Below are 20,211 nucleotides of genomic sequence, written 5' to 3'. Positions count from 1 at the left end.
AGAATGAAGTGAGGCTGTTTTTCTCCTTGACGGCCTGAGTCAGTTCCCAGACAGTATTAAGGGTTTTATATGTGATTTGACAGGTACCAAAAAGTACCTGTCACTTCGTGTATCTCAGTCCCTGACTCTTCGTTATGATTGTGCTGGTTCTGAAAAGTATTCTCAGAGCTCCATCTTCCTCAAAGATTCCCTTGTGTCTCCAAGGGTTTTCTCCTTTTTCCTCCTGACAGTTCACCTTCATTCCCAGCATGGGACCGAGCCTGAGCTGGGACCTCCTGCCTGTTCATTCATGTATTCCTGCTGCTCATGGGAAGGAATGACCAGGAGAATTTCTATCATTCTGCTTCAGCTGAACCCAGTGCTACTTTCTCAGGCAAACTTGTGCAATCTGTCTTTCATTTAGAGATATTTTTGTCCTTCTGTTTAACACTGGGGGTTTTCAGATTGCCTCTTATTCTATTTCTTTTTCTCCCTTGCTGGGCAGAAAGCAGAGGCTGCCATGGACATAAGACCTGAGACATATACAGTAAGATGAGGCAGTTACTCCACAAACTAATTGTGCTTCCAAATGCTAATGTCTGGTCAGAGAGCGCTCTGAAATAGACTCCAAGCAGACAGCACTGGGTAAATCCTAGCTACAGAAATGTCTTGTTAATGGGACAACTAGAAAGTCTTTCCTTCTCACTAAAATCTGATGATCTTATCTCCATTAGAGACAGAGACTTATCAACTCACACGTCCAAGACCACACCTTAGAGGCAACTGGCAAACACCTCAGGCTGTTCTCCAGAAGCATCTAGAAGACAAATGTTTCTAAAGTGGCTGTTGTGCTTACCACACCCCTCACTACAGTTTGACAACTACTGATACAGTTTAGCAAATGTTCATGGAGACCTAATAGGGATTCAAAGATGAGAGAGACACCGAGCTCTCCAGGGTTTTCCAGTCTAGTTGGCTTGCAAAACAAATATGCTGTCCAAAAAGTTATCACTCAAGGCAAAATGTGTTAAGTGTCATAAGAAAGGTACAAAGTATTGATTTTTTACAGGCTTTGACTTTACCTCTTCTTCTGTAACCAATTTTAGAATGTAGACAAGACCAATCAAAAGTACCGTGAGAGTGTACAAGCGTGTGCATGTGCACAGAGGGCCACAGGACAAAGAGAGACAAAGCCACTGTCTTCTTGGCTGAAGGCATCAGCTGCCCGAGTATAAAGGTTAATGCCAGTCTAATAGGATACCAAGAGGATAAGAGGTATAAATGCTGGTAAGGCAAGAAAGAGCTAAATTCAAATCACTGCCCTGCTCAGGAATAGAGACACAGACATAAGGAATGGACATGTGGACATAGTGTGGTGGGAGGGGGGCGGGTTGGATGAACTGGGAGATTGCAACTGACATATATACCCTACTACTATGTGTAAAATGGATGTTAGAGGGAACCTGAAGTGTGGCTCAGCTCGGTGCTCTGTGATGACCCAGGTGGGCGCGGTGGAGGGGGTGGGAGGGAGATCCAGAGGGAGATGACATATGTGTACATGTGGCTGATTCACTTCGTGGCAGAGCAGAAACCAGCACAAGGCTGTAAAGCGACTATACCCCAATAAAACAAACAAACAAGAAAACTAATCACTGCCCTACTGGCAATGTGAAGCCTGCAGGAATTCTGTGAAACCAGAGGCAGAACGGGAGTCTTCCTCATAAACAGTCTAAATCAGGTTACTTGGTGAAGACCTCCCCTCAAGAGGAGCTTTGTGATAATGAAGGCCAGTGGGGGACCTCTGTATTTTTACCATCTTGGCTACACACTTGATAGTTGAAGGTTGTCTAAATGAGACTGCCTTATGACTATAAAATCACAGCAGCACATAGGCACCATTTTGAGAGGAAATTACACACAGGCCCCTAAAAGAGGAGTTTCCTATAGTGGACTCCAAATGAAGATGAAATTGGTGGCACGTGAGAAATTCATTCCCTATAGCAATACCCAAATTGTACATGAGCAATGTACATATTGTACATGGATACATGTAATGGTCTTCTGAAGTCACCCTGTTTGAATCTGTACATCATGCCAATTAATGTTTATATCAAATTATTCTTTTTCATCTTGGAATATTCCTGTTATATTAGATGCTTAAGATAGGTCTCAGAAGCAGTATAAACTTTTTTCAGAGGAAATTTTAGGGAAGGAGAAGGCAAAAAGTACTCAAAACAGAAGGAGGAGCAGAAACAACTGCATGGAGAGTGATAAAAACACCTCTGTCCAGACGAACTGCAGTATTCCAAAAAGAGATCTCCACTCCCATGTTTGTTGCAGGATTATTCACAATAACTAAGATATAAAAACACTAAGTGTACAGGAAACCATATTCAATATACTTTGATAAGCCATAATGTAAAAATATGAAAAATGTACATACATGGAAAACTTTCCTGTACAGCAGAGAGTCACACAACTTTGTAAATCAACTATACCTCAATAAATTTTAAAATAAAAATAAAAAAGAGTTCCCTGGTGGTCTAGTGGCTAGGATTTGGCACTTTCACAGCTATGGCCGGGGTTCAATCCCTAGTCAGGGAACTAAGATCCCACAAGGCATGTGCCATGGCCAAAAAAGGCTAAAAAAATAATAATACAAGCAAAAAATAAAACAAAGTGGCCATCAATGCATGGATAAAGAAATGGACATATACATATATATACCCATATGTGTGTATGAATATTATTCAGCCAGGAGAAAGAAGGAGATCCTACCATTTGTCAAAACAATGTGAATGGACCTTGAGGGCATTACTCTAGGTGAAATAAGTCAGACAAAGACAAATGCTGTATGATCTCACCCATATGTTGCATTTTTAAAAAGCTGAATTCATAGAAACAGAGTAGAATGGTGGGTAACAGGGGTGGGGTGGGGGAATTAAGGAGATGTTAGTCAAAGGGTGCAACCTTGCAGAGTTCTGGAGACCTAACACACAGCATTGCGATCGAATTCAACAACACTCCACTACGTACCTTGAAGCTGCTGAGACCAGATCTTAAATGCTCTCACCACAAAAGGCGGTCATCGTGTTTCAGTATATAGATGTATCAGACCAACACATTGTAACTTAAACTTGTACAATGTGTATGTCATTGTTTTTAAAGTCAGCCTGAGTAAAGGGAATAGGGCAAGCAGTGGAGATAAGCTAAGAAGGGTAGTTCGGGGCAATGCTGTCTGACACTCACCAAAAGGTTTCTCATAAGAACACTGGAGAGTTTCTGAGTTCTCAATTTACCAACAGTGTAACTGTGAGCATGGAAATACTGAGCACGGCCCATAGGCCTGGCACAGTGCCAAGCACTTTGCATTTGTTATCTCACTTAACTCTCACAACAGCTCTGCAGCATGCGTTACTGCCCTCATTGTTCACGGATGCACCAGAGGCACAGAAGTCAGTCACTGACTTCAGTCTACACAGTCAGAACCACGTCCACCGTGGTTCAGTGGGGTCCAGTCTCCCTAACCGGCACGCCATGCTCTTCTCCACTGTACAAGGCTGCCTCTTTGGCTTCCATCTGTTATCTTAGTTTCCCAAACTGGCTGGTTTCGTCTGCTTCTAGAATATGAAGGACCATCTGCTTTCTAGAGAATTTCATGCTCATTCCCCAACAGAGGCCATCCAATACAATATAGGGTTGGTACTCAACTGGCAAGATGATGGATTGAAAAAAAAATCCTCAAAATTTAGGAAAGATGCTGGATGAAAACATCTCAAAACTCTACCTATACACATGCCCCCAAACTGCCCCTGCATTTTAAAGCCAGATCTGTCATTCTCAACACTCACCAGCCATGAGCCACACAGCTGTACAAGGCTAACAATTTGGGCAGGAAAACAGACAGGCAAAGAAAAAGAAGAATGTAGTCAAGCCCCAAGGAAAAAATGTTAACATCCGGAACCAATTCGCCCACGCAGGCTGGGGAACCGTTACACCCAGCTCTCCGTAACAGCCCCCAGCCCTCCCTACACACACACACACACACACGCACGCACACACACACACACACACACACACACACAGAGTCACTCTCTAGGCCACGGTTTACTATTTGCTCGCTCCCACGGCAGTCAAACTGTCCTGTGTCCATAGGAAGTGGCTTCCACCTACATAGGACAGTACCTACCACCCAGTCAGAATATCACAGAGATGCCTTAAATCTCTGTAATGTCACAGTCTAATCTGGGTAATGCACGGTTGCAGCAGATGGGATCTAACGTTCCCAGGATTAATGCTGGTCATGCAACCAGCACTCCGAACACTGAAGAACTGAAGGAACACTGAACTGGCCAAGGCCTGGCTGATTTCAGATCCTGAAGCATCTACATTTCTAAATGGACGCATCTCGTGGATGAAATCCAGCAAATCACCCAAGACTGCAGCATTCATCTCACCCTCTGCCACACTCTATATTTCAAGAGTTTGGCCCCACATGGGTTCCTTGAGAAAGGAAATGGGCCCAGAGATCCACATGCTTCTGTTGCTGTGACAGCATATCAAATCTCATCAATCACTGGCAGCCCAGAGCAAGGTGGGCAGAGGGAGAAAGTAAGGCTTGAAAAGAGACTGACTTGACATCTTCCTCTTTTTAGCTTCTAAAAGCCATTTTTCTATCACTGTGCACAACAGACGGGAATATGATAGACCTTACTGTTAAACAGCCAAGAAACACATTAATACTGAAGTCCACACACTGAAACTGGGGGTAGGGGTGGGGGATTGTTTTTCTTCCAAATCCCTGTTGGAGGCATCAGACTTCCTAAGAAAGAACGGTTACTCTGAGTGAAGGAGGGGGTGAGAAATGATGGAAAGACAGTGAACAGGTCAACCAAAAATCCTTGAAAACCACTGCTAAGTTTCCTGAAACTCACTGCTTGGATCATACCCACTTATAGTGCGTCAGAAGAGTAAAAGAGTTCTGGGTTGTAAACGTTTATCGGGATGAGAGACTTCTGCAAATAACTGATCCCATACGGAACTAGACTGCTCTAAATAGAGCTGTTACAAAATAAATGAATCAGAGCAGTCACTCAGAGGTTAAAGTTAAAGCCGTGACTCTGAGAGCGAGTGTACTTGCTGTGGGTCCTCAAGGCAGTTTCCTAATCCTTGGGCATTAGAAAGAAGCCACTGTGGAAATCAGAATCTCCTCCTTTGTAAATTCAATCCATGGCAAAGGGATTTCAGCTGTGATTGCTGAGTTTGAAAAAAAATCAACAGCACTTAGAAATGCACGAATTGCTCGTCACTGCAACTGATACGTTTCTAAGCTGTTCCATTTTGAATCAATTACCAATAAGATTCCATCCATCCCGTTGTGAATGGAGAAGGGAATGGGTAAAACAGAGCAGTTAAAGTTTCCCCTGAATTTCACTGCAGGAGGGGATTTAGGATGAGGAGGTTTTAGATAAAATTCAATATACAGCCACTGCATTTCAAACATTGAGATTTCTGTGCATTAAAATCAAAGCAAGTCATGCTGAAAAGGCTGTATTTGCCCCATTCCAAAAATTATGGCTTATAAACTCAACCCTGAATTGCTGTCCCAGAGGCTTCTACAGCAGGTATGAAGAAGGCATCTTAGGGTTTGTTGTTGGTTGTTCAGTTGCTAAGTCATATCCAACTGTTTGCGACCCCATGGACTGTAGCCCACCAGGCTCCTCTGTACATAGAATTTTCCAGGGAAGAATACTGCAAAGCGTTGCTGTTTCTTCCTCCAGGAGATCTTCCTGACCCATGGATCAAACCCAAGTCTCCTGCGTCGCAGGTGGATTCTTTACCACTGAGTTACCAGGGAAGCCCACCTTTGGGCTAGAGGGACTTAACACAGGAAAGGAAGATAGAGAACCAGAAACTTTAAATGAGGTCGCTTTCATTTACAATTTAACAATCAGTTTAGGGGAACAGCACAGACAGCAAGCATAAGTTTCCATCTACAAAAGTACGAAGTTCTCTTAAAGCACTGAGGAGACATCCACAGTGGGGAGCAATACAGTTTAATGGTTAAGACATTGATTCTGGAGTCGCGCGGAGCCGGGTTTAAACTCTGGCCCAGCCAGTTAAAGTGAACTAGAGCTGTGTGCCTGTGGGCAAGTTACTTTCCTTGTTTGTGGGCTTCTCAGGTGGAACTAGAAGTAAAGAACCCACCTGCCAATGCAGGAGACATAAGAGACATGGGTTCGATCCCTGGGTCAGGAAGATCCCCTGGAGGAGGGCATGGCAATCCACTCCAGTATTGCCGTGTGGAGAATCCCATGGACAGAGGAGCCTGGTGGCCCACAGTCCATAGGGTCACACAGAGTCGGACACGACTGAATTGACTTAGCAGCATGCATGCATCCTCTTCTGTAAATGGGGACATGATTACTTCCCTTGGTGGACTAGTGAGTGTATACAGTGAGAGAAGGTGAGTAAAACCATCAGCATAGTGACTGTAGAGGGTCCACTCTCTAGCCATGAAAGCTCTTAATGGCTAGCACTGTGGGCATGCTGAGATAAGATGATGATTGTAAGATTGGAAGTATGGAAACATCTGATCAAATGTGGAGCAGAGAGTCTATTTTGAAGACCGAGACCTGCCTCCAGCCAGGGCAAAGCAGCTCCCAGCTCTGAATGGCCAGGCAGGACCTGAGTGCTGCTGGTGAAGGGCCCCAGCTCCTTAAAGGAGGGAGGCCTTGGGAGGGATCCTTTCTCTATTCCTCTTTCCTTGGGAATGCACCTTCTCCCTCTGCGGTGGAGAATCAATATAAACAAAGTCTGAGGTGCAGCTATTTTTTTTTTAATAGTAAATGATCAAATCCAGCCTTCTGTTTTCCAGAAGGAAGAAAACTGCAAGTGTGCAGCCAGATATGAGTTCTCACAGAATGGCTGCATCTTCTTCTGCTTCACTGGAAAAAGACTTCCCAGTGTCTTCTTTCCCAACAGTCTGCTTAGTTATAGTTTTCCCTTTCATGTAGTCCCTTTACTCTCCCTCTCTCTTTTTAATTCAACCAAGCGTGCTAAAAATCCTTCACAGCAGCCTCAGCTCATTGGTTAAACTGGACATTCTGCCCAGAATCCTGGGGTCCATCAGAAGACAGGCTTTACAAACAAAGCCTTATGAAGATGAACATTATTTCCTATACGATAAAACCTGACCTTTGGGGGATTTCTGAGCTCCAAAAACTAATCAAAGAGAAACACACAGGAGTTACTCCACTTCCCTGCATCCAGAAAGGCCCCTCTGTCTTGCCGCTAGAATGGAGTTCCTGAAGAGCTGGTAAAGCTGAGGCTCCCCAGCCCCAGCCCCTGCCCAGACCCTCTTCCTAATGTTTGCCAGCTGGCTGATCCCCACCCTTGAAAGCCCTCTCTCCCTCCCTTCAGTGCTCACTCAGGTGCTGGCTTTCTGCCTCAGTGGAACCCTGAAATGGCTCTCAAAGTTCAGTTTGATTTAAGCCACACACACTTAAAATCCTGTCCTCTGTCTCCAACCATAGGCTATATACACCAAGTGGGGATCCCACTTCAAGTTCCAAACATCCCATTTAAAGCAAAAGACTGGGGGAGAGGGGTACTGGCTATAGTAATATACAATGTGCAACAGTTTCTTATGTAAACTAGTCACTAAGGCGAGTAATCACTATCAATTCAATTGATGGGAATAATAGGCACCATGATAATTCTTTTTTCTTTAAATGTGCACTATCTCATTTAGTCCTCTCAACCACCTTCTGATGAATACATTTCTTACTACCCATGCAGAAACTGGGGTTGATAGAGATTAAGTAATTTGCCCAAGGTTATGCAACTAGCAAGTGTTGGAACTAGGGCTCAGACACAAGCTGTTTAACCCCAGATACCTGAGCTTTTAACCATTGTTAAAATGGTTACAATCCACTCATTGTAACAAATTGAAATGATAATAGAAGTAACTATCTCATTAGAGTGTTTTGGAAAATCTGCATACATATATAATTGTTATATATAATTATTTGGAGTATATACTGTTATATATCACATTACATTATTACACATAATATATAAAATAAATATTTGCACATATTACATTATATTGATAATATATATATATAACTTTAGCACAGGCGCTGGCACATAGCGTTCAATAAGTTGGTTATCATTGTTCTTATTGCCTTTTCATTACATTTTTATTATTTACTAAGTTCTTATTGCCTTTTCATTACATTTTTATTATTTACTAAGTGCTCTGTGCCAGCCACCTGCACCAGGCTCCAGACATACAAAACAATGAAGACAATGTCCCTGCCCCACAGCAGATTATAGGGCAACAGTGAGAGAGGATGACCAGTAAATCTAAAACTCCGTAACAACAGAAATTCTGCACAGGGCCCGGAGCTGCAGAGAATAGGGCAGCAACTGAGGTGGCGGGGCGGGGGTGGGGGGCGGGGGGCGGGGTGAGCTGTCACTGGGGTTTGAAGCTCAACTGTAGAAGTCTATAAGGAAATAAAGTCCCACAAGATAGAAACATGAGATACTCTCCTCGGTGTGTCCTGGGCCCAGTTTTTTTGTCTGACCCTGCCCTCAAGTTCAGCAGCTATGAATAGAGGTCTTGAATGCTAAGCTGTCTTCTGATCTATCTTGTTGACAAGCGTTTTGCCTGTTACTAAGTCATCCTTTTAGCATTCTCACATCTCTGCCAGATCAAGATCTCGGCTTAGCAGACTGGACATGGAAAATAGTTACTAGTGCTTTCTATCAGGCTCAAATAGAAATGAGGGGCAACTGATTCTTGGCGGGTGGAGCCAGGTGGGGAGGGTGGTCCACTAATTCAATTTACCAGTGCTTAAGCTGCTTTTCTCAGTCTTCATTTTTTCAAATCCATAGAATTTTTCCAGCTATTTCTGAGAATGGCAGAAAAAATGTTCGAAGCAAAAATAACTTGTATTTCCTTTAAATTCAGTCAGTAATGCCATAGAACTCTTTTGGCAGGAGAGTCCTGGGCGTTCACACAAGCAACAATAGGTTACATCAAACACAAAGACTAGAAATCACTGATCCGGGACTTCTGAACATGTGATATTAATCTAAAAACTTTTCAAGAGCTTTATGGAAGCTCTTAATTCTAGCTATAAAAAAAATTTTTTTTTTTTTTTGGTCTTATGTTGCCATTACTGTTACTTTCTACAACTGCAGTAAAACTTCCTTCATTCCAACAAAGAAAAGGATGAGTCAAGTGATAGCTAAGCTGTATTAGGAGGAAAAAATAAAAAAAATTTTTAAGTTAACAGGATTACAGAATCTTATAGCTAAAGAGGCCTCAGGTGTTATTTAAGCCTCTCTCGTATTTCATGAACCAGGAACCAAGGCCTCATCAGTGGCTATGAAACAACTTTAAAACTTTTTTTTTCACCATTTATATGTCTGCCTTTAAAACCAACATCCTCCGTTCCAACATTAATAACAAAGCTTGCACTAGAATTTAGTCTAATTTAAGTTAGTGTAGCCGACTTCCTATCTTAATACATGGACATAATCTAGAATACAAGGGCCTGTGTCAAATGCAGTGTAGTAAAGATTCATAGACAGCCATGTAAGCAATTAAGGTTTCTGAAAGGTTTCACAATTCAGTATTCCTCTGCAAGCTTACGTATACAATTAATTTTCTAAGAAGCCCTTTCTTTTCATATACAGTGCACAGATATATAGATATATATACACACGGAGCCCTTGGCCAGTTTTGCTGCAAACAAAGATCAAAGTATTAGGCTTCTGAATTAAGGAAGATTTGTCATATCCAGGGAGAGCATTGCTGCATTCACAACCCCTTACCGGCCCAAATGCTTGCCCCTCCCCACTGTGAAAAGCGAGTCTTTTTCAGTAGCAAGAATGGGAGGCCTGAAACAGCCAAGTCACCTACCCTCTAGGTTACAATTCTGGGCCCTGGGGCCTGGTGTGATTGACGCTTGGGAACCAGGATGCCTCGAGGCGGGACTTCCCTCGCAGCGAACGCTCAGCTCTTGAAGGGAAGCCATCTGGCTGGCTTCGTGCAGAATATAGTCATTTCTCAATCTACTTAGTAAAGCTGAATGATTTCTTTGCTTTTCTGAGAAACGCATTACTTCATTGTTTCAAACCTCCAAGAACAGCAGGAAGAACAATTGCCTGCCGTCCCTTTGTCTCGGTGGGCAATGCCGGCTTCCTGCGAAGAGGTATCTCTGCGGTTATGAGTCCCACGCATCCGGGAATCATCTGCGTTTCGAACCGACAAAATGACTTTCCTTTTTAAAGGGCTGGCTATGATAGTGACTGACCCTAGAAATCACCCATTTGGAAATGGTTAAGGATTTTAAAACTCTACAAGCCGAGGGCTTCTTGGTTTCTAATTGCTGATGTTTGAAGTACGTTTGATTCCTTGAAAATGTGTTTAGCCTGATGAAAGCAAAAGCTCAAACTCCCCCAGGGCGCGAGGTGTAAGATCCTTGGATCCAGTTTGATTTGAAGTTGGGTTGGGGTTCCCCCCGCACCGCTTCCGATTTTTCTTTGGGAGGGGGGACAGGAATCTTTCATCAAAGCCCTCCTGATTACCCCCAAGGTCCCCGCATTTCTCTAGGATGTAAGTAGAGATGAGAAATGCACCCACCAACCCTGAGTATGCCGGCCCTGGTTTCAAAGGCCCCGCGGCAACCGCGGGCCCACGCATGGGCCAGGCCCAGCCTCGAGAGCCGGAGCAGGGAACCCCCGGCCGCAGCTCCCTCGCCGAGGCCGCCGAGACCCCGGCAAAGAGCGAGGGGCGCAGGGCCGGCAGCCGCGACCGCGGCCCAATTCGCCGACTCGTGACGGTCACCCGAGGGGCCCTGGTTTCCCAGGGATGGTTTCACGGAAAGAGATGCAATCCCAATGCCTTCCTCAGTGAAGCGTCATCTGTTTTTTTTTTTTTTTTTGAGTGAGTAAAAATGAGCGACCGAGGTGTGTGTAGGAGGTTGGAGGAAGGGAAAAGGATGTCGGGGTGCGGGGAGGTGAGGGAAGGGGAAAGTCAAGGGGAGCTAACTGCTTTCAGAGCCCCGGTCTGGGGATTTTGACATTACGCCCTGGGCTGTGGGACAGCAAAAGAAGGGGGGGGGGGGGGCGCGGTTCGGGGTCAGAATTTTGGTTCACCCGATTGAGAACTAGGCACTGAACTCTAAGGATCCAACTAGGTGTATAATGATGATCTTGTAAAGGGAACTCTACTGTTATCTGTAGCGTTTTGGTTTTTAAAAGAAGGCTATATTAGATTACTCCTGCAATCCACAATTAGGAGGTTGATGTTTTGTTGTTGCAGTCTTCTAAAGTGGGCGACAATTGAGAAACAGCTCAGCAAATATACTGCAGACAATATAAGGACAAATAAGGACAAGATTTGAATACATTTCCTATATTATTAAATTATTTCCCCCAAGTCACAGTGTTTCTCTCATGATTTCCACTAACCATCGTTATTATCCAGACTTCTCTTAGTGGTTCCCTTAACTCTCCTCTTGGGAGAAGGTGAAATTACTCTTCAGAATATAAGGCAGCCTCTGTCCATCCAAAAGGAAGATGGCATTATTCACAAAATAAAAAAAATTTTAGACATTTAGAAAAATTTCCACTCTCCTTGTTCTTTTCAATTACACCTGCACAGTCTCATTTTCTGGTGCTTTCTTTTAGGCTTTAGTCAAAATCAATTAATTTGAGAGTTAAATAAAAATGCCAATAAATAAGTTTCAGGTCCGGGACACTCTTGAATTGTCAAAGGATATCTAGACATGACAAAATCTCTGGCCCCCCAGATTTTAGATATTCCCAGTTTGTTAAACTGGCTCCAAACAAAGGGGAAAAAAAGCAGTTTTTTTTTCTCTGAAATTTTATCTATGACCCATTCAGAACTTGATGTTCACACATAAATTTGTATATAAACACATGCAAATTTTATAGAATAAAAAGTAGTGATTTCAGGGCCTATTTTCACTTCTGGCATCAAAAACTCATCATCAGTCGGTAGTCAGCAAAAATGCCCTGCCTCATAAGTGAAGCCATTAATGGCAGGGAATAAATGTTGATTCGTTGTCACCAGTTGCAATTCCCCACCCTCTTTCCATTTCACCTCCGGTCCTCCCTACTGAGTCTCATTTTCCACCCTGACACTTAGAACAAGGGCCTCACTTAAATTAACTAATGATTATCCATGCCCGGAAAGGTGTAAACAGACCTTAATTTCTAAATTTGCTAATTGCTCTAACCAGTGCAGACCCCTGAGTATCTCAGTCATGCACATATAAAATTCAAAGCTCACTAAAAACCAGAAAAGGCAAAGCAAAAATAAATCACCTGGATGAGAGGAAGAAGGGGGAAAGATTCCACGTTCCATCAGCTCCCTACTTTTCTCTGTGGAAAAATATCCCAAAAAGTTAAAACTTAAAAAGCCACTCAAATATTCTCCCCTTGCTTAACTACTTTGTCTTTTGGGAGTAAGAAAGCAATAACCAGTTACACCCTTGAACAATCATTGGACGGATTTCTGCATTTCCAGAAAGGAAAGTGAAATGCCAATCTGTTCTTTATCCCTGTGGAATTTGCACAGTTCAGCCTGGCTTTAAAAAAAAAAAAAAAAAAAAAAAATCTACCATCACCTAGAGAAGAAACTCCCAGATTTAAGAAGTAATCATTTTTCTCCTGGGGTATGAGAAATAAACTTCTGTTAGAGTCCATAACCAGGATCTCAGAAAAAGTGCTCTCATCTTATTAATATTATAATTTTGGCAATACAGAAAAGGATTGTGACAGACCTGGAATATTTCACTCTTTAATGCTAGCAATGCCCTTAGAGAGGCTTGGATGAACAAAATGTTTCGGTCTTCTGAGCCAAAATGTATTTGTCCCTCCCTTTTTGTGGCCCAAAATGAAGGATTCATGATGAGGGACTTGGTTCCATTAAACTTGTCCACACAAAGGAAATTATACAAATAAATCGGGGTACACAAACCACCAATACCCAATCATTTCAGTTTTAGCTCCCAGGTTAAGCATTTCATACCATTTTTTCGCTTTCTCCTCAAGTGCCGGGTATATTAATTAAATATGCTAAGCTAATTTTCTTTAATAATTAAAAGATGTTCAAGACACCATTTGAAGTAATGGGGGAGCGCACAGGAAAATGGCAGCCGATATGCAGATATGTATCAATATAATTTAAATCCAAATTCCACTGTAAGAAATTTAATTCCCCTTTCCCCCTGCATGAACGTCACCTCGTGAACTTTTCTTTCTGGGAGTTTTTGCCTATAAAATCAGGAAACCCAAAGGCGCTAGTTCTGGATCCAAATAAAGTGTTCTATAAGAAAGAGCGCTGGGTGGGGCGTGGAAGACACGAATTCAGAATCGCTGCGCACCTAGGCTGTAAGCTGATCTGTCCAGGAAAGCCTTCACCTCCCATCAGGCTAGTGCTCTTCGGGCCGGTCTCCGAGAGGCAGAGGAAGCCAGCCGGGCAAGGGGCTGCCCTGCACGGAGTAGCCGTGAAGCCAGAACACCGCCCCGCCCCACCCCACCTCCCGCGCGCGCGCCTTCCACACGCTTTACACCCGTTTCTGAAACCTCCCTCCCCCGCAAGTGGAGGTGGCGGGGTACAAGGGGGCGACCTGTGGAGGTGCAAACCACAGCCCAATCCACTTTCCTTCCACCACAGTCCAAACTCTGGGCATCAGGATTTTCTCCATTCCCAGTCCTCCCCGCTGCCCTCGAGCACTTTGCTCGATTCATGGGATAAAGCGCGTTAGAATAATCTTCCGAGTGCCTTCCGCTTTGCCATCACGCCAGGACTGGGGTTTTAGGCAGAACGTCTCCATTCCCTTCCCCACCGCTCTGGGGACACTGCGGTGCGCTCTCCCAGACCCGTGCAAAAAAAGGCATTTGGCAGTCAGGCCCCAGCAAACCACCATCCTAACCCGGCCTACAACGAATTCAGACCTTGCCTACCCCTTCACTCCCTTTCGGATTCGTGACACAAGGTCATTTACCAAAGAGGCAGGCACAGTGGAAGACTGTTTTGACCGGACACCCAGGTCACGTTCAGAAGGCCCCACACTTGGCTTGTTTGCAGGGCGCAGAGCCGACACCTCTAGGCCTGCACAGGCGTCCAGACGCACGTACCACCAAGGAATCTGAGTTCTACCGCAGAAAGACCTTTAAGCGTCTTGCGCCGCGCGCCTCCTACGCTTACACTGCAGTCCAAGCCGCGGCCTGCGCCCTGGCTGGTGCTTGCCTTGCGTTAAGTATATTCTCCCCCAGTCTCAAACGCATCCCTTTTCCTCGTTACTTAAACATCAGTGAAGAATCATTTCCTCTGTTTTGACCCTTGTGTTTCCATATTGCGGAGAGGGGGAGTCGGTTTGAGATGTGAGGACAGGATTAAAATCTTGGAGTTCTACTCTGAGCGAACAAACCATAAACTGACAGATTAATTCCCGTGACAAGTTGATTTTGATCATTCGAAAGAAGCAAGGGCCCTGGGAACTGCGAGGGCTTTTTCTTGTCTTATTCTACTAGAGGTTGCGCAGCCGGCCGCCTGGGAGAACGAGAGCGCCTGACGTGAGTGCACGTGTGCGTGCGGATCTCCCTGGCGTTATCGGGTGTGCCCACCCGCGTGCGTCGCCACCCCCTTAGGCCGCCGCCGAACGCCTTGGCTGCAGAGGCTCGGGCCTGCGGGCTTCGGAGGGGGAAATCCCTTCGCATAAGGTTTAAATTATTTTTCTCCGCGGGGGACCGGGCTTCGGTGGCATTGGGCTGTGGATTTGGGCGGGAAAGGCCCAAACCGGAGCTGGGGAAGCCGGGTGGAGCCGAGGTTGCGGTCCGAACGCAGATGGCGCCGCCGCGTGCCTGAAATACACTTCCAAGGCCGCAGCCGCCGGAGCAGCTGTTCCCGGCGATCCTGTCTCGAAAGCTTCCTCCGTTGCTGCTGTGTGAGAGGCGGGGGGCAAGCCAACCCGAGAGCCAGGCTTTTCGGAGACGGGTTTTGAGACCCTCCCCATCCCGCAGAGGCTGAGTTTCCTGGCGGTTTCTCCGAAAGACTAGAGAGCTGGCCTGGGTGTGAAAATGAGGGTACCTCGCAGGCCCTCCTCCAGGGCCCTAAGGGCCTCAGGGTTTGGGGGAGGGGAGGAACCACCAGGCTTGGTGGAAAATTTTGAAATACATACTGTGTGTCCTCTGATGTGTGAAGACCTACAGCGAGCAGGCCGGGCCGGTCCCCCGCTGCTGCAGGTTGGCGCCCCAGGCTGCGGGCGCGCTCGGCGCCAACTAAAGCCAGCTCTGTCCTGACGCCGAAAGAAAAACGGGCTGTGAAAAAGCAAAAGCCACGTCTTTGAGAAAAAAAAAAAAAAAGCTGAGCATTATAATCGGACCCCTAAGTTACCTGTAGGTCCCTGGATTTTGAGGGAGGGCTGAAAATGATTGTACGGGTCAGAGAGGGTATGGTGAGAATGGTAAATACAGCTTATCTAAGGCGGGTGGCCAGTGTACGTGTGCATGTTTGTTTAATCCCCCAGGACCTGGGCAATATTCTTGTCGTGGTGGGGTTTTTTCCTGTCCCTGATTTCTAATCGGCCTAGGGCAGCTGAGCCCCACAGCGAGTCCACCCCTCTTGTGCTAATTGGGAGAAGAAAGTTTAAAGACAACGGTAAGGCCCAGCCCGGCAGAGACACGGCCCTGTGCATGATGGGAGTCCCCGCGCCCCCTTTCCCGCCTCCACCATACACACCTTTACATGTGGCCCTGACTTTGTATTGTTAGGGGTCTGTATTAGAGACAAAAAGAAAGGTCTAAAAGGAACCCCAAGCTCTCCAGTGTTACCCTCCAGGCTCAAAGCCCGAAGCTCTGCCTCCTCCACTCCCCTGACAGCGAAGCCTGCACGTCAGAGCGCACTTTAAATGAAAGATCTTTTTTTCATCCTACATCCTGTTTGTCCTTGTCCTAAGAGTCTTGGCCCCTGCAGGGACCTTGGAGATTCCCCTGGTCCACCACCGAACGAGGCTCAGCAGGATGCAGCCCTGCTCTGAAGAAGGCCCCTCCAGCGCTCTTGGCTTCCAGCTATTTCCTCCTCCTGGACCTTTGCCCCACAAACATATTTCGTTTTCTCTAACCCAAAGGCCCTTTAAAAAAAAAAAGTGATAATGGTAATGGGAACTCATCACCTCAATTCTCTGTCAGGTAAAGTTCTCTGTTAGGTCCGCAACCCCTACCCCCACCCTGGGGGATCGAGGAAACAGCATTCTGGACACCAGGTCCTCCCATTCACTTCCCTGAACTGGTCTCTCCTTGTTCCAAATCCTCATTTTTCTCTCCTCATTATTTTCTGAGAAGAACTTCAGAAAGAAAACTGCCTGCTGAGTCCCCTATTATGATCCGAGTGTTGATCCTTTTGGACATGCGACCCTACACTAGTTCCCTAAGACCTGTACTCCCTCTCCCAGAGAAAAGTACCCGAGGACAGGACAGAGTGTCTGCATACTCAGTTAAGTAACTTCTCCCTTTTCTACCATCGCAAAAGTAAAATAAACTAACTCTCCCATTTATGAGCTGTCCGAAGACCTGAAAGAACTTCCACTAAACTGTGTGAAGGCCCAAAGGAGATTTTGACAACAAATAAGTGCGGTGAGGAAATAGGGTCCATCCAGAGATGGGAAACACACATTAGCCATGCGTTCCTTTCTGGATTGCCCACACAGGGGTCCGCGTGGACAGGCACCCGCATCCAAATACAGGGAAAGGCTTGAGCGGACGAAATAAATCTCCTTTTAATTTTCTTTTCATCGACTAATAAAAATAATTCCCCAGCACTAAACCCAAATACCGTAACCGGCCGCAAGAACACGGAGAATTCATAAAACTCTGTCTCTGCAGGTCACCCGCTAATCGCGTTATTATTAGCCTCGGGAGCATGGAAATTGAACTGTCACTGCCGAAAGAGAAAATGTAAGCGACAGCTGTCTCTCCTTGGATCGGCCAGTTTTCCAGCCCCCAAGCTCCTTCCTGGGCCTCAAGCTGGGTCCCCAAGCTCCGTGGACCTGCGGCCGCCCCTCATCTCTTTACGGTCCGCCGCCCCCTTCCGACTTGCCGGCGCTCTGACCCGAATCTACTCCCCAGCCCTAGCTGGTCAGCAGGAGCACCTCCAGAAAAGTTTTACAAATCCTGGCTGGAAAGTTTCTGAAGCGCTAAACCAAGCTGTGAGCGTAGCGTGAGTGCGTGTGTGTGTGTGTGTGTGTGTGTGCGCGCGCGCGCAAAATTCTTCCGACAACAGCTGTTCCCCCGGACTGTTTTGCACAGTTGAAATCTTGGCACTTAATACAAAACGTTAAGTTGTTCCCCACCCCTTCTAAGATTCTGTTAAAATACTGACATCGACATCCGCCCGGTGTTTTACATTTTATGTGCACATAACTGTGCACAGAATGCGTACAAATCCAACACGTTACTGCACCGCTCCGCACAAATACGCAAAGACGTGGGCTCTGAAGAGTGGCCCTGGGCGCAGCGTAAGGGGGCTAACACCCATTCCTCTTTCCACAAATGCAGGCGAAGTAGAAATGTAATTGTACTCCCTCGTCGCGGGGAGTAGGATAAACACAACAACTTGAGTCCCAGAAAAGTTGGTGGGGGAAGGGAAAGGACCGAGGTTGAAGGCTAAATGGGACAAACGGCGATTTCCACAGGGGTGTTAGACGGAGAACTCCGTGCCAGTCCTCAGAGCTCTCAGAAGCGAGTCCCAGCTCGTCTCCGCTCGGGCCGTCGCCTTCGATCCTCGCCCCTCTTAACCCCAGGGGCCTGCAGCCCTCTCAGTGGCGGGCATGGTGAACACTGCATTCTGCTCCCAAAAAGAGAAGGGGATGAGAGCAAGTAGGCCTTCTGGCTTGAGGTTGGCGACGAAACTGCAAGGCTCAGGCCAGTTCCCCCAAATTGGTTCCAGCGAATTTGGGGAAACCTCAAGGCATTGCGCAAAGAAAAAGAAACCGGCGTTGGAGTAAGACGGCGTCACGGTCAGGGCCTTCCTACTCGCCACTCTCCCCGCCGGCTGGCCGCCCCGAGGCCCTTCTCCGCCCGCCTCCCGCGTTCCGGCTCCACGCACTCACCCGGGTGAGGCTCCAGGCCGTGCGCGCCCGCGTCCTCCGCGTCTCCGAGTGGGCCCGCGGGGCTCAGCGCCTCCATGGACAGGTCCAGCCCCTTCTCCTCCCAGTCTCGCAGCTTCCGCTTTTTATTTGAGCCGATCAAGGCTTCAACGGAGAAGGCATGTGCTCGCGAGCTCAGGGCGACTGCAGATCTTCTCCTTTCACTCATCTTAGCCGCCCGCACCCCGGCTCCCGCTCGCCCCCACTACAGAGGGAGCAACCCGAGCCCTCACGCTCCGAGCGCCCACCGGGCCGGGCCCGGGAGAGGCGGCGGCGAGGCGGCCAAGACTGAGGCAGCGGCTCCGCGGGTCCTCGGCACCCTCCCCCTGCGCCCTGCACGGCCGGCTAGGACCGAAGTCCTTGGCTGCCCCAGCCGCTAGGAACTTGCGCCCGCAGCGCCACCCGCTCGCTGCATGAGCGCCGGAGTCCTGCTTCCCACCCACCCGGGCAGGCGCTCACAGGCGGTGTAGACTGGACTTCATCATTTTTTTATTCTCTCTCCCTCCTCCCTCTCCCTTTCTCTCCTCCCTCTCCCTCTTCCTCTCTTGGTCTTCCCGTCCTTGCTCTGATCCAAACTTCTGGGAAACTTTTTTTCTAAATTCCTCCCTTCCCGAGGAGCTGGGGGCAGGCGGTGCGCTCCTGGCCGAGGGGCGAGGGAGAGGGAGGGGGGAGGAAGAGAAAGACTGAGGGGGGAAAAAAAAAGCCAGCCCCCGACCAATGGCGAAGAGGGAACTGGAGAAACCCTGAGAACGCGGGCCAATGAAAAGGGGGGAGAGACTGAGGCTCGCGCCAAGGCTCCGCGCTGGCTGTCCCCGGGATGGTCCTGGGCCGACTTTAACTCCTGGCTTCCCGGTCCCCCACGGTTCCTCGTGGGGGTGGGGGGAGGTGAAAGTCGAGGTCAGATCTGTGCCGTTACAAACTCCTGCAAGTCCCAAATTCATACCTTTTCCTCTCAAATCTGCTAGGTCTCATAGTCACTGCAAGCCTAGGGTCATTTTAAATGCGGAGCTGGAATTGGGGGGCTCTGACAAAACGTCAACCTGTCCAAATACACCAGAAAACGATTCTAATAATCTGGCGCTTGCCCCCCAGATGCTTTCAGACCTGCTAGTTCCGTCGCGACATAGGTTCCTATTTTCCTGTTAAAAGATTTCTAAGCAACTCTAATTAAGGCAAAACGAAAGAAACAAACAAGAAAGCCTCGTTACTACCCAAGGTCTTGTAATTGGAAACATAAAGATCGCTGCCTCCTTCCAGCTCTACCTGGTAGAGAAGGTGACGTAGGCGCCCTCAAAGCGAGAGGCCGGCGGAGGGGCACCCGGCTTACCAAGCGCTCGGCAGGCGGATCCTGACTGTGCCCCCGCACGCAGCAAATGCTATCCTTCCGTTCGGCGTGGATGCTAAACCGAGCTTCGCCTGCTCGGGGCGCTGGCTCTGGAGAACCCGCCGAGAGGGGCTGGGCGAGGGCAGACGGGAACTTTGACAGCGGAGACGGAGCTTTTTCAAAATTCCCTTCAAATCCGATCACCTCGGGAGCCCGGCTCTCCCCGCCCCACTGATCCTCCCTCCATCGTTAAAAAAAAAAAAAAAAAAAAGGAAAAAAAAAACTTTCAGGACAGCGTGGTTGTGAGGGATTTCTAAGGGACTTAAATCCAACACTTTGGGCCATCCTGATTTCCCACACTCCCTCCCAGGTTATGCTACTGGTCTCGGGCCGCTGGAGACCCCGAGCGCACGCAATCCAGTGCAGAGCAAGTTTAGAGGGGCCAAGAAGTTTATCCTGCCAAGCTGGGAAAAGGTCTCGGATTTCTCGGAGGACGGCCCAAGCCACAGTCCGATCATCCCAGCGCCCTGGTCCAGAGCTTCTATCCCAGCGCAAGAAAGAGGCAGAAAAGAGCCAGCTCCCGGATGTGAAGGGCAGACAGAGAGACCCCAGCAGAAAAGTCATGCCGACACCCAGGCTCTGAGCAGGGTCTGAACCCGAAAACTAGGGCAGAGGAGCCCACGGTGTTCCACAGCAGCGCCACCCTCCCCAAGAACA

The 20,211-nt window shown here is 47.4% G+C and overlaps 1 protein-coding gene across 2 annotated transcripts in view; it reads right to left on the bottom strand.

Moving 5' to 3' along the window:
* TBX15 (T-box transcription factor 15) overlaps nt 1-19,561 on the bottom strand; it is a 122,454-nt gene extending 102,893 nt beyond the window's left edge. Inside the window, exon 1 of one of the 2 annotated variants that reach the window (XM_061121035.1) lies at nt 19,498-19,561. Coding sequence is in view for 1 of the 2 variants with exons in the window: in XM_061121034.1 (XP_060977017.1) it covers nt 18,135-18,339 (205 nt within the window). In the remaining variant the exon portion in view is untranslated. Of the gene's footprint in view, nt 1-18,134; nt 18,556-19,497 lie in introns of those variants that run through there. The other variant, XM_061121034.1, reaches the window with a different exon arrangement.
* Nucleotides 19,562-20,211: the final 650 nt, after the last annotated feature.

This window comes from Dama dama, chromosome 20 (genome assembly GCF_033118175.1).
Source record: "Dama dama isolate Ldn47 chromosome 20, ASM3311817v1, whole genome shotgun sequence".
NCBI lineage: Eukaryota > Metazoa > Chordata > Mammalia > Artiodactyla > Cervidae > Dama > Dama dama.
Note: the sequence above shows the minus strand (reverse complement) of the source record. Positions and strands in the feature narration are given on the sequence as shown.